The sequence below is a fragment of the Erythrolamprus reginae genome, chromosome Z (genome assembly GCF_031021105.1).
Source record: "Erythrolamprus reginae isolate rEryReg1 chromosome Z, rEryReg1.hap1, whole genome shotgun sequence".
Lineage (NCBI taxonomy): Eukaryota > Metazoa > Chordata > Lepidosauria > Squamata > Dipsadidae > Erythrolamprus > Erythrolamprus reginae.
In genome coordinates, this window is record NC_091963.1 from 140,422,667 (window position 1) to 140,440,410 (window position 17,744).

General features: G+C 42.1%; 1 protein-coding gene across 1 annotated transcript; it reads right to left on the reverse strand.

Moving 5' to 3' along the window:
• Nucleotides 1-256: 256 nt before the first annotated feature.
• LOC139153584 (vomeronasal type-2 receptor 26-like) lies at nt 257-17,460 on the reverse strand. The gene is made up of 6 exons (XM_070727707.1): nt 17,333-17,460; nt 13,727-13,904; nt 12,201-13,061; nt 9,633-9,860; nt 7,463-7,589; nt 257-1,155 (listed from the first exon to the last, which is right to left on the reverse strand). Exons 2-6 carry the CDS (start codon nt 13,838-13,840, stop codon nt 257-259), a joined length of 2,229 nt encoding a protein of 742 aa, XP_070583808.1. The 5' UTR covers nt 13,841-13,904; nt 17,333-17,460.
• Between the last annotated feature and the right edge of the window lie 284 nt (nt 17,461-17,744).

Below are 17,744 nucleotides of genomic sequence, written 5' to 3' on the forward strand. Positions count from 1 at the left end.
TCAATTCATTTTTGCAATTTTACCTCTCAGATTGGACCACCTCATTCAAGCCTGTGCAACAGCTTCTCAGTGGAAATCCAAATAGTCACCCTAGAAATTGATCTATTACAAAAAGCTATATAAATTAATTAAATAAAAATGTAGGCTTGCACTGAATCTTAAAATAACAATGCATTTATGACCACTCAAACCATACAATGGGATTGACAGCTAAAGTTTAATTTAACTGGGTTGAAATTATATCGATTTCTGTCCATTATTTCCTTCTCATCAGGTATTGCCTGTCATTCAGTTCAGGTCTTATCAAAATGATATAACATTTGGGAGGGAAAATGAAGCCTAGTAAACCAGCACTAGAAGCCAAAATAGAGAAGACCTCCACAGCTACCACATATTTCCCCTTGGTGCTGAGGTAAGTTGGAACAAAAGAGAGCCAGACACTGCAGAAGACCATCATGCTGAAGGTGATGAACTTGGCTTCATTGAAATTGTCTGGTAACTTTCTTCCTAGGAAAGCCATAGTGAAGCTAATCATGGCCAAGAAGCCCATAAAACCCAGGATGCAATAGAACATGATAGTTGAACCCTCATTGCATTCCAAGACAATTTCTTCAGCCAGAGAATGCATGTCAACATCAGGGAATGGAGGAAAGGTTGCCAACCACACTACACAAATGGTGACTTGAATAAGGGAACAGGAGAAGACAACGGACTGGGCCAGTGGTTTCCTTACCCATTTCCTGATCCTGGAGCCTGGTCTGGTAGCCATAAAGGCTAGAACTACAATGAGAGTTTTGGCCAAAATGCAAGAGACCGCCACTGAAAAAACAATGCCAAAAGTTGTTTGCCGAAGCAGGCACCTCACTTGCTCTGGTTGACCAATGAAAAGCAATGGGCAAAGAAAAGAGAGCAGGAGGGAAGTAATCAGGGCATAGGTGAGGTTCCGATTGTTGGCTTTGATGATGGGAGTTTCCTTGTACTTAAGGAAGATCCCAAGCACTAGAGCCGTTGTGCAAGAAAAGAAAACAGAAAGTGTTGCCAGGGTGATCCCCATAGGTTCTCCATAGCTCAGAAAACTGACATCCTTGGGAATGCAGTGATCTTGGTCTTTGTTTGGATAATGATCTTCTGGACATGGAGTGCAGGAATCCATATCTGAAAAAAAGAAAAGGACAATTTCTTTGTAGAAAAGATATTCAGGGATGTTTACCGCCACCTGTCTACTGAATCCGTGTCCCTCTTGGTTGGTTTCGGCCAGCCGAGAGGTGACACAGAGCTAGGTCCAGGAGATTGTCAATGCCTCCTTGGGGAGGGGGTCCTTTCTGGCCCCTTATAAGGAGGCACTTGTGCGCCCCGTCCTCAAGAAGCCTTCCCTGGACCCAGCTGTGCTTAATAACTACCGTCCAGTCTCCAACCATTCCTTTATGGGGAAGGTTGTTGAGAAGGTGGTGGCGCTCCAACTCCAGCGGTCCTTGGAAGAAGCCGATTATCTAGGTCCTCAACCTAGACAACCTGGATTCAGGCCCGGCTACAGCATGGAAACTGCTTTGGTTGTGTTGATGGATGATCTCTGGTGGGCCCGGGACAGGGGCTTGTCTCAGCGACTTTTGATACTGTCGACCATGGTATCCTTCTGCCCCGGCTGGAGGGGTTTGGAGTGGGAGGCATGGTTCTCCAGTGGTTCTCCTCCTACCTCTCCGATTGGTTGCAGTCAGTGTTAGTGGGGGGTCAGAGGTCGACCTCTAGGTCTCTCCCTTGTGGAGCCCGGTTTGGCTCCTACCAGAGAGGCTGCAGCTTCTCTGGCCGCCGTCCTGCTGTGCTTTTCAGCCGAGCAGATTTTGTGGGGCTCCTGCTCCTTGTCCCATCGCCTGTGTCCCGGCACCCCTGACTGAGTGTTGTCCTGTGGCTATTCTTGGGCTTCACAGTCGCTTTCTGGTTCCCTCTCCTTCCACCACCTGTGTCTACCGCCATTGCCTCCCACCAAGTGGCGGCCGTTGCCATGGGTTCCTCGAGTGGGAGCTGCTGCTTCCTTTTGGCCAGTCCAGCCACGCTGCTGTAGAAAGCGCAGAGGTTATTGCCACCACGTCTGCCTCCACTCAGGGAGCCACCGTGGTCACTGCACCTTTTCCTCTCACTCAGCTCAAACACAGTGGCTCCCTGATTGGAGGCAAAGGCGGCGGCAATAACCTCTGTGTTTTCTATGGCCATGTGGCTGGGCTGCCCAGAGGGAAGCGGCAGCTCCTGCCCGGGGAAGGAGGTGCCAGCGGTAGACACAGGTGATGGGAGAAGAGGGAACCAGGAAGCAACCGTGAAGCCCAAGACCAACCACAGGACGACACTCAGCCAGGGGCACCGAGACCACACAGCCATGGCCCATGGTGGGAGGAGCCACAGGATGGGGCGGCACCACAAGAAAGTGAGAGAAGGTTCCGTCCCATGAGGAGACGCCCACCGAACTGCGGGTCCCGCCACTGCTGCCTTCTTTCCCTCCGCCTCTTTCTTGACATACAGCCCGCCTCCCCCCCCCGGTGGCACCAGGCAAGCATGGCTGTCCGGAGCTTGCTGTCGGGACAGCCGATGTCCACTGATGTCAAGCCCTGCGCCGGCTGCCCGGGAAGCGGCACACTTTTCAAACACGGCACTTTCCTGGGGAGCTGGCTTTGCTGGCCGGTGAAGGGCAGCCGCTGCGACAGCAATGATGCTGTGGTGATCGCTGACGAGGTGAGCTGCATGGTGGCGGTGGGAGACAGAGCCAAGGGGAGGGAGCGCCAGCCAGCAAAGCTTTCCTGCACCGGGAACATGGAGGGGGGAGGGAGCCAGCTGTCCAGGCGCCAGGGGGTGGGGGTTGGGGGGCGGTTCCTCCGGCCCTGCCAGCCTGATGTCTGTCCATTGGGGGGCACTGATGCCCCCCATTGGGGGCCACCAAGCTTCTTGCCCTCTGTGGGGGGGCACCGAAGCCAAATGCTTTCCATCCATGGTGGGGAGTGCAGGGCAGGCACAGGCAGCCCCAGGAGAGAAAGAGGGAAGGAGGGAAAGGAAAGAGAGAAAGGGAGGGAGAGAAAGAGGGAATGAAGGAGGGAGAGAAAGAAAGAGTGAAAAATAGAAAGGATAGAGAGAAAGAGGGAGGGAGAGAAAGGAAAGAGAGAGAGAAAGGGAGGGAGGGAGAGAGAGAAAGAGGGAATGAAGGAGGGAGAGAAAGAAAGAAAGAAAGAGTGAGAGATAGAAATGATAGAAAAAAAGAGGGAGAGAGAGAAAGGAAAGAGAGAGAAAGGGAGGGAGGGAGAGAAAGAGGGAATGAAGGAGGGAGAGAAAGAAAGAAAGAGGGAGTGATAGAAAGGATAGAGAGAAAGAGGGAGGGAAAGGAAAGAGAGAGAAAGGGAGGGAGAGAAAGGAGAGAGAAAGGGAGGGAGAGAAAGAGAGAATGAAGGAGGGAGAGAAAGAAAGAGTGATTGATAGAAAGTATAGAGAGAAAGTATAGAGAGAAAGGAAAGAGAAAGGGAGGGAGAGAAAGGAAAGAGAGAAAGGGAGGGAGAGAAAGAGCAAATGAATGAGGGAGAGAAAGAAAGAGTGAGAGATAGAAAGGAAAGAGAGAAAGAGGGAGGGAGAGAAAGGAAAGAGAGATGAGAGAGGAAGGAGAGAGAAAGAGAGAGAAAGGAGGGGGAACAAATTATGGATGTCAAAACTCGCGCATGTATGATAGCGCGTGCCCACACTTTATTTATTTGTTTGTTTGTTTGTTTGTTTGTTTGTTTATTTATTTATTTATTTATTTATTTATTTATTTATAATTGGTTTCTAATCATAAAAGTGGATTTTCCCGTTTGTGTTTTCTTCCATGTGTTCTACATACAGTACATGCTGTTTAGATTGCCTCCTGAAATTTCTGTGTTCTTCCCAACATTGTGTTTTGTTTTTGTTCTTCTGGATGATGACAAAGACTGCTTTAAATTTGAATGCTAAATACATTTATCTATAAGGCTTCCTACAACCAAATAAAGCTAAACTAGCTCCCTACATATATCTAATTCTCAGAAGCTACTATTCACATGGGCATTATTTTTGAAACATAAGGAGAATGTACATCCAAAGAGTTATTCCTGTTCTATCAAATTTAGCAATAACAACATGGAGCAATAAAAGAGGAAGGTGACATCCATGTTGCCAGTCAGATCAAGCAATCAATGGTATAGATGTTACAGTCAGATTGTCCTCACATCCCCATGCAATGAGTTCTAAACCAAATACAGTGGTGCCTCTACTTAATAACTTAATTTTTTCTGTGACCAGGTTCTTAAGTAGAAAAGTTTCTAATTAGAAGCAATTTTTCCCATAGGAATCAATGTAAAAGCAAATAATGTGTGCAAACTGTTATGTCCTGCCGGGAAATTGGGTATTGCTGTTCTATTGGTTGTGTTTGTTACTAAGGAAAGTTAGGTTGTTTTGGTGGGAGATTTACTACATGTTTATTGGTTGGTTGTTCTTGAGTGGGAGGATATAAATATCCTGTCATTCTGGTTGTTCTTCTCTCCTCACCTATGAAACTGAACTCATGCTAATTCTAATAAAGTTGTGTTCTACGCTGACTGAGCTTCCGACTTAATATTGGCGACGAAGGATTCCATCCCCACGTTGTGTCCTTTCTACATGTAGAGACATCGCTTGCATGAGTCACCATGTCAACTCAACTGACATTTCCCCCGTTCGACCCCCTGGGTGAAACTTGGGACTGTTGTGAGATTCGATTGCTTCCTTATCTCAAATGGTTATACAGAGATTTCGGGGGATCATAAGCATTCCTATTTCCTAGGTTTCTGTGGAACTGAAATGTTTGAAACCGCAAAAGCCCCATAATCCATTCATGATGTGCCGTGGCATGAATTTCTGTCCACTCTGCACCCGCCCCCTACCGCTGTGCTCACCGTTATAAGTTTTTCCACCGAAACTAGGGCGAGGGTGAATCCATCAATGAATTCGTTGCGGCATTCCGCCACACTGCCCTATACTGTGAATTTGATAATCTTGATGATTATCTACTGGACAGACTAGTGTTCAGCGTGAAGGACAGCTGCCTGAAGCGGCATTTGCTGGCCTTTCAAGATCTTACGTTCAAAGCCGCTTTGTCGGAGGCACGAGCTTTTGAAATGTCCACCCAGCCTTACCGCACCCAGGGATTCATGCGGTAATTTAATTTAATTTAATTTTAATTTATTACATTTGTATGCCGCCCCACTCCGAAGACTCGGGGCAGCTCACAACAACGATAAAAACAATATTATAATGGCACAAATCTAATATTAAAAAACTAAAAACCCTATCATAATTAAAAACCAAACAGCACATACATACCAAACATAAATTATAATAAGCCTGGGGGAAAGATGTCTCAAATCCCCCATGCCTGGCGGTATAGGTGGGTCTTAAGTAGTTTACGGAAGACAAGGAGGGTGGGAGCAGTTCTAATCTCCGGGGGAGTTGATTCCAGAGGGCCGGGGCCACCACAGAGACATTGTTTAGTCGACGGGACCCGGAGAAGGCCAAATCTGTGGGACCTTATCGGCCGCTGGGATTCGTGCGGTAGCAGGCGGTTCCGGAGGTACTCTGGTCCAATGCCATGTAGGGCTTTAAAGGTCATGACCAACACTTTGAATTGTGACCAGAAACTGATCGGCAGCCAATGCAGGCCACAGAGTGTTGCAGAAATGTGGACGAATCTAGGGAGCCCCACGATGGCTCTCGCAGCCGCATTCTGCACTATCTGAAGTTTCCAAACACTTTTCAAGAGTAGCCCCATGTAGAGAGCGTTGCAGTAATCGAACCTCGAGGTGATGAGGGCATGAGTGACTGTGAGCAATGACTCCTTGTCCAAGTAGGGCCGCAACTGATGCACCAGGCGAACCTGGGCAAACGCCCTTCTCTCCACAGCCGAAAGATGGTGTTCCAATGTTAGCTGTGGATTGAGGAGGATCTGATCTTTGCCCGTGCATTTGGGAAGGGCCCATCATTGGTTGTGGACATGATTTCAGCCACTAGGGGACTGCAATCTTATAAAGTAAGCATTCAAGATGGCCGATTGTGGCATCGCCACATTGACCAACTCAGACACCATCACTCCGAGGCTCCCTCACCCCATGACCACCTGGAGCTAACTCCACAAGTGTCTGATGCTAACCAATCTGGCTTACCGAGCACTAGTGCACCACCTACCGGGGCTGACACCCTTAATGGGGAGGATCAGGTGATGGGTGGAGTCACTACCAATGTGGAGCTAAGCCAACCTCTGCTACAGGGAGAAGGCGGGGGAACTGCATCGTTATGCCGCTCAGAGAGAGCACGGAGACCACCGGGTTATCTACAGGATTATGTTTGCTCGACATAAGGGGGAAGGAGTGTTATGTCCTGCCCAGAAATTGGGTATTGCTATTTTATTGGTTGTGTTTGTTACTAAGGAAAGTTAGGTTGTGTTTTGGCGGGAGATTTACTACATGTTTATTGATTGGTTGTTCTTGAGTGGGAGGGTATAAATATCCTGTCATTCTGGTTGTTCTTCTCTCCTCATCTATGAAACTAAACTCATGTAAATTCTAATAAAGTTGTGTTCTATGCTGACTGAGCCTCCGACTTAATACAAACCCATTAGGAAAGAAATAAAAGCACAGAATTTTGGTGGGAGGAGGAGAAAGAATAAGAGGAGGTGGACAGTCGCTGCCAAAGGAAGAAGGTGAGGTGAGGGGAATCAAAAAAATCCAAAACTTTAAGGTTTTTTTTTTTTTTTAAAAAAAGAGGGACTCTGAGGTGGTGAGGAGGAGCACGCGCCTCCCATACACCCAGTGTGAGGCTGCCTCCCATACACTGCACCAGAGAGAGAAACCCAGGTGGACGAGAGGGGGAAACTTCCCACTCCTTTTTCTGAAAGGCGGCTGCTGCTACTGATACCTGCTGCCTCTTCCTTCCCATGCTGAAGGGCTCCCCTCTCCTCTACCTCACTCGCTTTGTAGCCAGCGCCTTTCCTTCACTGTGACTCCTTGGTTTGGCTGAAGCTGAGTTGATCTGGCAGGGCAACCTGGTGCTGGGTGTATGGGAGGCAACGTGAGGAAGTCACCATAGCGAGGTGGTTTATTCCCTCTCCAAGCGCCCAGAGAAAGGAAAATGCTCAGTTTTCTCTGGGCTGCCAAAGCCTCATTAAGTGTCACTGAAAGGCTCCTCTGGCAGCCCAGAAAAGCCTGAGATGGCCCGGATTAAAGGGGGAATGGCAGGAAACTGGCTGGGCCTTCGTGCCATTCTCAAATTTCCTGGGAAACTTTTCTGGGCTCAGGTTCTTAAATAGAAAATGATTCTTAAGAAGAGGCAAAAAAATCTTGAACACCCAGTTTTTATCTAGAAAATTTCTTAAATATAGCCGTTCTTAAGTAGAGGTACCACTGTACAATATGATGCAACAAAACTCAAAAATACCATCTCTTACCCATCTGGCTTGAGATCTCCCCAGTTGGGCAGGGAAAGCAATCATAACAGCAGAATGGATTGCCTTCCTTTTTTATCCGCCTATGACCCAAATGGCAAAGGTCATTACACAAAGAAGAGGGTTGTTCCTGTGTGCAAAACAGAGCAGATGTTTGGATATTGACAAAAAACCCAATATTATATGAAAGAATGAGAATTCTAGAGTTTTGTTATTAGTGCTGTATTAGTTACAGACAAAATATGCCAAATAGACATAAAAGTGAGCACCAGATTATCCCTTCCCTGATCAGTTCTGAAGAAGGCTATGATGTATTCTTGAGTCTTCATGATTGCCAAAGAAACTCTTTTGTTGGTTTAATAACATTTGCTAGACCAGTTCTCGAATACAGCTCATCTGTCTGGAATCCACACTGCATATCAGACATTAATGCAATCAAGAGAGTCCAGAGATAATTCACGAGAAACGTCCTCCACTCCTTATGTCATCAGACTTGAAATTTTGAATTTAGACAATTTAAAACTATGCCGTTTTCAGTCTGATCTAAGTGTAGTACATAAAATTATCTGCTAAAATGTCCTCCCTCTCAATGACTACTTCAGCTTCAACCACAACAATACACAAGCACACAATAGATACAAAGTTAACGTAAACTGCTCCAAACTCGATTGTAGAAACTTCAGCAGCAGAGTAATCAATGCCTGGAATGCACTACATGACTGTGGTTTCTTCCCCCAAACCCACAAAACTTTAATATTGTGTAGGTTTGGGGAAGATGTTCCCTTTTATTTGTGACCATCTCATGATGTATTCATAATCATGTTTATATATTTCATGTATTCACAATCATGTTCATACTTTTATTTGTAATCTTATATATGCTTGACAAATAAAAAATAAAACAAAATAAAATAAAATAATATTTGCTTCCAGTTTGAGCAGGGGTACTAAACTGGCAGCCTGCAGCCCACAGGCCAGATGTGTCATGTGCAGTCCATGGCCAACTGAGCTCCACAAATGGAAGAAAAACCATCACATGATGGCAATGTAATGCCGCATGTTTGACACCTGTGTTTTAGAGGATCTGACTTCCTGAGCTCATTTCTTCCATAGAACTATCAGAAATAATCACTATAGGAAGGGAAGAAATTAAACAATGGCCTACAAAGCAACTAGAGTTATTTTCATGAGCAAATATTAACCTGAAGAACTGCCCCACCCATCCTAGAATACAGCTCATATGTTTGGAACCCATACCACATTTCTGACATTAACACCCTTGAAAATGTCCAAAGATACTTCACTAGAAGAGCCCTTCACTCCTCTACCTGAAACAGAATTCTCTCTGAAATGAGACTTACAATCCTGGGTCTTGAAAGCTTAGAACTACGACGCCTTAAACATGATCTAAGTATTGCCCACAAGATCATATGCTGCAATGTCCTGCCTATCAAAGATTACTTCAGCTTCAACCACAACAAAACAAGAGCATGTAATAGATTCAAGCTCAATATTAACCACTCCAAACTTGACTGTAAAAAATACAACTTTAGTAATCGAGTTGTCAAACCGTAGAAGTTATTACTGGACTCCGTAGTGTCATCCCCTAACCCCCAACATTTTACCCTTAGAATATCCACGGTTGATCTCTCCAGATTCCTAAGAGGTCAGTTAGGGGCGTGCATAAGCGTACTAGCATGCCTCCCATTCCCTGTCCTATTGTCGCTCCTGTATCTCATATCTCTTCTCTTATATCCCTTTATCTTTTCTTCTATGCTCTCATTGATATATTTTATTCCTATATTTTCTCCTCTATTCTTCCCTTGATATATTTCCCCTCAAGTATATCCACTAGAACCATCATTGTGTATTATTGTGTATTGGAAAAAATAAATAAAATAAATAAATAAATGTGATGCCGTGAGTTTGACACCTGTGTTTTAGAGGATCCGACTTCCTGAGCTCATTTCCCCCATAGAACTATCATAAATAATCACTATAGGAAGGGAAGAAATTAAACAATGGCCTACAAAGCAACTAGAGTTATTTTCATGCGCAAATATTAACCAAAGAACTGCCCAGGGTCAGTTTCATAAACTGTCCTGAGTCACTTAATTAGAAATTAGGAAAATATAAAAAATTAGATGTTCCTCATTTACTATATTCACTGTACCTTATGATATGGCCTGGGCCACACAATGGAGTCCAGTGAAATGGTGAAAACCTTGTCCTTTGGAGCAAGGGGATCAATTTTTCCCACCTTGACCCGTTGAAAGGTCTGATTTGGGAATGTCACCCAATTGATAATATCAAACACAGCTCTCAGTTCCCCATTTTCATCAAAAGAAAGAGTTTCTCCAAGACTATTGTTAAATGAGAGGCTTCTTAAGTAATGGTGGAGCTAAATGGAGGGAGAATAATAATTAAAAAATCCAAGTAAATTAGGGGTATAGTTGATGAATTTCTAATATTCAGGTTGTTTTTTAATATTAAAGCCTCTTAATTTAATGCATATAGATTTGTTTATGTTAGATTCCCATAACAAAAGAGATTAGAATCATAGTAACAATGGAAAGGCTTTATTGTATCTTCGCTGTAGCAAATTCAAAATGCCAGCCAGCTTCAGACAAGCTGCTTTTAAAGACTTGCTTTGGAGTCAGCAGGCTTCTGACAGCGTTCATGGCTAGCCAATCAGTGAGTGACATGCACATTTTTTGGAACATATCTCCTTACATATATGCATATATATGTCACATGTTTTTACTGAACCTTAAAATTAAGGGAGATATATATATATGAAATATATGAAAATGTGTGTGTGTGTAAAATAGATGAAATACATACATTATGTGCATTTGTGTGTATATGTATGTACATATATCAAATCCCAGTGAGGGTATGGCTAGCTGATGAAGCCAAAATAAGGCCGAAATAGATCTATCCTAGTCTCCCTTAATTTTCAAATTCAACAAAAACATGTCACACACACACACACACACACATGGTAGAAAGTAAGACGGATGGAAAAGGAAGCCACTTTTTCATCAAGTAAACCTTTTTGCCTCCTCCTCACATCAGAAAGAAAATTCCTTCATTTTTGATGCAATATTGCACCTCAACTCATAATGTGAATGTCTTGTTTTCTGGTTTTTGCATCATTATATGCAAGGAGAAAGCAGCAAAACAATTGTAACAATTGTTTGCCTCCCATACCTTTATAAGAAATTAAGTCAATTTTTTAAATTGACTTAATTTTCATATCAGTCTTTTTCACCTTTCATTTACTCCCATAGAATAGAATAGAATAGAATGGAATGGAATGGAAAGGGAATGGAATGGAACAGAACGGAACAGAACGGAACGGAACGGAACGGAACGGAACAGAATAGAATAGAATAACAGAGTTGGAAGGGACCTTGGATATCTTCGAATCCACCCCCTGCTTTAGCAGGAAACCTTACACCACTTCAGACAAATAGTTATTCAATATCTTCTTAAAAGCCTCCAATGTTAGATCACCCACAACTTCTGGAAGCAAGTTGTTCCAATTATTAATTGTTCTAACTATCAGGAAATTCTAGGTCATTCTAGGTTGCTTCTCTCCTTGATTAGTTTCTACCAGTGGTAGGCCACCATTTCCCAGTGCTACCAAAATGGGCTGGGAGCAAGTGCACAGAAACCAAATCTCACACAAGAACAAGATTTTTGCTGAAAATAGACCAGGTAAGTACAGTCCTGGCCAGTGCTTGTAGCCCCAGCACTCAAGACCCAGCGGCCTGCCCAGTCCCAGTGGTTGCAGTCCCAACACTTGCTTACTGCCTAGCCCTAACACTTGTGGCTCCAGCATTTGTGGCCCAGCGGCCCACACAGCCCTGACAATTGCAGCCGGCCCAGTCCCGCTGGTGCTCACATCATACCTGGCCCTGGCCTTTACCTTGTTTTGGAGAAGAACCGAGGCCACATGCTCCTTCGGCCACCCCTCCTACAGCAGCACCACCATCTTTGCCCTTGCCACTTCAAGATCTTTTTGGCAAGGGGAGCTGGCTGGCTGGGCGGCCAGAGCTTGGTACCACAGCTGTTGCTGCTGCCATTCTCTGCTGTTCTAGGAACCATGGCAAGATTTGGCTGCTGCACATGTGCAGCAACCGAAATCTTGTGCAAATGACAATTTGGAAAAAAAATGTTATTTCTTTGGTTCCGTGCATGCTCGGAAGCAAAAACCTGGTGATTTTCACCAGAATCTCACCAGTTGCATACATGCACAGCACATGCATCGTGGATGGTAATGGCGTTGTGTGCGCAGCTCCATTTTTGCTACTCGAAGAGCAGCTGGTGCACACCCCTGGTTTCTACCCATTATTTCTTGTTCTGCCCTCAGGTGCTTTGGAGAATAGTTTGACTCCCTCTTCTTTGTGACAACCGCTGAGATATTGGAATACTGCTGTCATGTCTCCACTAGTCTTTTTCAGTAAACTAGACATACCCAGTCCCTGCAACCGTTCTTCATATGTTTTAGGCTCCAGTTCCCTAATCATTTTTGTTGTTCTTTCTGCACTATTTCTAGAGTCGCCACATCTTTTTTACATCATGGCAACCAAAAGTGGATGCAGAATTCCCAGTGAAATGAAAAGACACTCCCCCAAAATTGTTGCAGAGAAAGCTTTCCGTGCTAAGCAGAAACATTTAAAATGATTTGGCAGTTCTCATCAGTTCTTCTGAAATCCTCCATTCAGAACATTACCTGCCATGGTTCTTTACTGATGGAATTCCTAGTTTTTATCTCTGCTGTCATTCTGGAGTTGAACTGGAATGAATTCATGCATTGCAAAGCATGAGCCACTGTGTAAACTGCACTGTAGAGGCTGCAGCTGTGACTGGTCATAATGGTTTCAAAAACTGACCCAGGCAGTGTCTCCAACTTCTCTTTCCCAGTGCAGACATTTCTGTCCATCTTGTGCTCTCTAGAAGAAGAGAAGTGACAGTTGAAGACATGTTGCCAAAAGTCCTTGATGAACCCATCTCCATTTGCCTCATTTGGGTTTCTTCCTTTCAGAAATGTTTGAAATCCCATCACATCAGTTGAATGAAGGGCGACCAACAGAGCACCATGGATGACATCAATCTCAAAGTCTTTGAGAAGGGGAATTGATGTGAATTCCATCTGGGCTGTCATAATCCAGACTTTACTCTTGGTCTTGATGGGTATGTTCTCAAATATTGAAACACGAGGGAACATCCTCAAAAAGATCATGGTGTGAATTTCACCATGTAAGAGTATAACTTTGGCTGTGCTATCACTAATCACTGTGTATGTTTTGATCCATCCATCTATCATCTCACCAACATCAGAGGAAAAATAAATTGTGGGCAAAGTTTCTATAAAATCAAAGCAGATGCCGTTCTTGGAGAACTTGGGCAGTATTGTGTGTACAAATCTCAATCCGTTGTCATCATCTATAAAAATAACTCCAATCCAGATCCACCTGAAAAGAAGCAGCAGTTGTAGAATTCCCAAATATTGATGATCCCTACTAGGGAACATCTGTAAGGAAAAAACACTTTGGGATGGGTCATTTATTACTGGAGCAGAACTATAAGTGAACTGAAATGAAAAGAAACAAACAAGGGACAATTTAATTCCCAATCTCTATCCAAATCAGAAGAAATATAATACCCAAATCTCAGGGAATAAATGGTTTTATTTATGCTATCTGGCTACAAGAGGTTGATTCAGTGGCTTAATGATGCTGGAGATGATCTTGTCTCCAGCAGTTTGAGGCCTGGTTCTGCATGGTAGGATAGCTCCCATCACTTGCCTCATCTTCTAGGCCATGGCCAGGAACAGGAGTTGCAAAGGGGGCTGATCATCTCATGCACATGTGCACCAGAACCTAAAAGAGGAATAGATGATGCCATCCATGCCAGGCAAAATGGCTCCATGTACCGTAGGTTTGCCATCATGAGTCTGATGCTGTTGCTATTGTTATCTGACCTCACTGTAACATGATTACCAAATGATGATCTGATTAATTAATTAAGCTTTTGGTTCTTTAAACCATCCATATATTTAACCCATTGCTCAAAATTATGAGGTTCTACTGATGTATTTCATAGATTATATCACTTTTACATCCAATGTTCGATTATTTTTATATATTCCATCCCACACTATCTAGAGATGTTTATTGTTTAACAATATTGTGATACACTTACAAAACTATATTCAAGACCAATGGGAAATATAATGGGTTTGTATATGCATCTTACCTGTGGTATCTTATAGATGCTCAGAATGGTTGCCATAAAGAAACCCACATCTGACTCGGGACCCCCAATGACTGCCATAGCATTATCTTTAGTATCACACTTGTAGTTTGGCATAAAGTTGTTCCAGGTGGACAGAAGCTCCAACGAAGCAAGTAAAGTACCACTTGGAAGAAAATGGCTATTATAGATGTGGAAGCCCAGAGAGATATTGGGTAATATCTGAGGATTTTCATTGATCTCCATGACAGCAAATGCAAAGGCCAGGGTATGTTGATAGATCTGAGTCACAAATCTGCAGTATGATTTACAAAGATGAATGAGTGCAAAGATTTGCTACTTTTTCACTCAGAGCAAATACATATGTCTTTAACAGTTAAAACACACTTTAGCAATGATGATATATGGTAAAGGTTCCAATCATATATATGTGCCAGTTGTTCTTGACTTTATGGGGTGGTGCTCATTTCTGTTTCAAAGCCAAAGAGACAGTACTGTCCAAAGATGTCTCTGTGGTCATGTGGCTGGCTTGACTAAACACCAAAGGTGAATGATATGCTGTTATCTTCCCACCAACAGTGGTCCCTATTTTTCTACTTGCATTGCAGAAGCTGAGACAAGTAACGGGAACTCACCCCATTACACGACACTAGGGATGTGAACCATTGAACTGCCAACCTTTCGATCAACAAGTTTAGCAACTGAGTCACTGTATCGCTTTTTGTTATATGGCTAGAAGCTATTACCGGACTCATATTCTTATCTGGAGTATTGAAAGAACAGCCTTCTATTATTTTGCATTATTTCCATTCACCTCTGCATCTTAGAGGGAAGGCAACTCAAGTATCTGTTTATCTTCAAAGATCTTTGAAGATATATAGAAACTTCCACGTGATATGAACAACTGGTTTCTGATGAACAAATAATCAGTACCATCTAATGTATTTTAAGAAGATTCTCAGCATGATATTGAATCTAATGGACAGAAGATTTTGATATGGGACACATTTGAAATATTATGTGAAGTGAGCAAGAGGATAAATACTCCATTTGGAACGTTCATCAATACTCATAGAAAACTAAGCAAAGATAGCATTATCGCTACCAGTAAAATCATTCCCAGCACTTACGTTTTACTAAATAATTCTAGCAAATAATGCACCATAAAAGATTATAAACCCCACAATAATTTGTGAAAGAGGGAGGAAATGAAACACACAATCCAGAAACTCTTCAAAAATATTAAATTTGAATGCAGTCTCAGTACATAATTGCAGGTAAAGGCAATTTCAACTGAGCTTTACTCTCAAAGCAATACAGTGAACTTTCTTTTACAGATTTGACATGCAGGAAATTCTTATATTACAAGTGGTTTTTAATAATGGCAGTTATTTGTTGTCTTTGTTCTGTTGCTAAGTCATGTCTGACTCTTCTCAACCCCATGGACCATAGCATGCCATTCCCCTCTGTCCCCCACTATCCCCTTTGTCCAATCTCATGCCCACTAGGTCAATCACAACATTTAACCATCACACCCTGAACTGTCCCCTTCTCTTTTTCTTTCTTTTTTCGGCAAAGAATTTTTTAACTTTTTCTCTCCAATTACAATACAATATAAAATACCAACGACATCAAATTGCTTCACAATACATCAATTTTAAAATTAAGGTATACAAATCCATTGCTACCTCCTTCACTTTTGACATCTGGATAAAAAATAGCTGCTCAATTTTCTTATATTATACTAATACGCTGTTAGCTAAAACATCTTTTAAGCTGTTCCAAATTTTAATTTAATTAGGCTATAGTATTTCAAATTTCTCCATATCTCTTCCATATCAATTTTCATGTATATTTATTAACCTTTTTAAAAATAATAAATGCCCATTAAGAAGGAATCACTTTAAAAAAGCGCCAAAAAACTTCCAATAACAAAATCAAGGGGAAGAAAGCCAAATAATATCTCACAGTATCACCAAATTAGCTAAATTATAAGACCTGGTTAACAATTCCTTTATATAGGAATTATTAACTTTATATAGAATTATTCCTTTCTATAGGAATTATAAACAAATAAAAACAAAAACATAACATTTAAAAATAGAAATGAGCATAAAAAAGAAAAGTGTAAGAAAAAATAAAAAAGGGGCGGAAAAGGAAAAATACTAAAAGAGAAAAAGAAGAGAGCAAACCTAAAAGAAAGGAAAAAGAGGAAGAGAGAAATCGTTCCCAACATCAGAGTCTTCCAATGAGAGTAGCAGTTATGCATAACAGTTATGCAACTATTGTTGTGCTTACAGACTGATTGAATGAATGAAGGACTTACTATACAAACAATGAACATAACAAAGCAGATCAATTGGGATGTAATGGAATTGATAATAAGCTATATCTGATCAGGAAGGACTGGATGTGCCTTTAGTAAATTGCTACAAATAACTTCTGCAGCAAAAATGGAACATTCTTAGTGAAGAGATGGAGGGAGAGAAAGATAGTAGAAGTTAGAAGGAACTGTCTCCTTTTACAAAGGAAGTGTGAGGGTTTTTCCCCCTCATTCATGCTTTTACAATCAATTGCATCCCAATCATTATTTGTTTGAGATAATGCAATTTGAAGCAAGAAAGTTGTTTGTGGGAAATAATAGAATAATAATAGAATAATAGAATTTTTAATGGCCAAGTGTGATTGGACACACAAGGAATTTGTCTTGGTGCATATGCTCTCAGAGTACATAAAAGAAAAAGATACATTTGTCAAGAATCATGTGGTAGAACAGTTAACGATTATCATAGGGGTCAAATAAGCAATGAAGAAACAATCAATATTAATAAAATCTTAGGATACAAGCAACAAGTTACAGTCATACAGTCCTAAGTGGGAAGAAAAGGATGATAGGAATGATGAGAAAAATTAGTAGAAATAGAAGTGCAGATTTAGTAAAAAGTCTGACAGTGTTGAGGGAATTATTTGTTCAATAGAGTGATGAAATTCGGGAAAAAACTGTTTTTGTGTCTAGTTGTCTTGGTGTGCAGTGCTCTGTAGGGACGTTTTGAGGGTAATGTTGAAACAGTTTGTGTCCAGGATGTGAGGGGTCAGTAAATATTTCCCTGCCCTCTTTTTGACTCGTGCAGTATACAGGTCCTCAATGGAAGGCAGTTTATGCATGGTATGTTTGTGTGTATGTTTGCTTTTAATACGGGTTTTTTAGTGATTTTTAAATTATTAGATTTGTTGTACATTGTTTTATCGTTGTTATGAGCTGTCCCGAGTCTGCGGAGAGGGGCGGCATACAAATCTAATAAATAAAATAAATAAATAAATTGTTTTTTCTGCAGTTCTGATTATCTGTGTCGGTCCTGTTGGGTTGCAGCACCAAACCAGACAATTATAGAGGTGCAGATGACAGACTCAATGATTCCTCTGTAGAACTGTATCAGTAGCTCCTTGGGCAGTTTGAGCTTCCTGAGCTGGCGCAGAAAGAACATTCTTTGTTGTGCTTTTTGATGATGTTTTTGATGTTAGGTGACTAGTTTAGGTCTTAAGATATGATAGAACCTAGAATTTTGAAGGTCTCTACTGTTGCTAGGATTAACTAAACTCTTACCTTACCCAATGTCATCCAGGAGGTTGTGAGATGGATACTGGTTGTAGGTCACAGGGTTGGAAAATGTGAAGACTTGAGAAATTATGCCAGCAATGCTCAGGTCTCCTGGCTGATAATACTGATGACTTATTGGCATAGGATAACGGATATGGCACATAGGACTTGCGACACCGGACACAGTCCAAGGCAGTAGAAGTAATATCAGGAACACAAAGGGTAGCAATAAATATAAACATTGTCTGCACATCAGTTCCTGCCTTAGGTGTGTTTAAGAAGTTCAGGCTGAATTTAGTGCCCTTTCTGCCTTAGAAGTCTTCAGTGGAAGAAATGAACAATCTGTTTTTGGTCCCTTTCTTGAATTGCAAAACATCTTTTAGTAACATTCTTCAATCTTGGATAGTTTTTGCCAAGATGTAT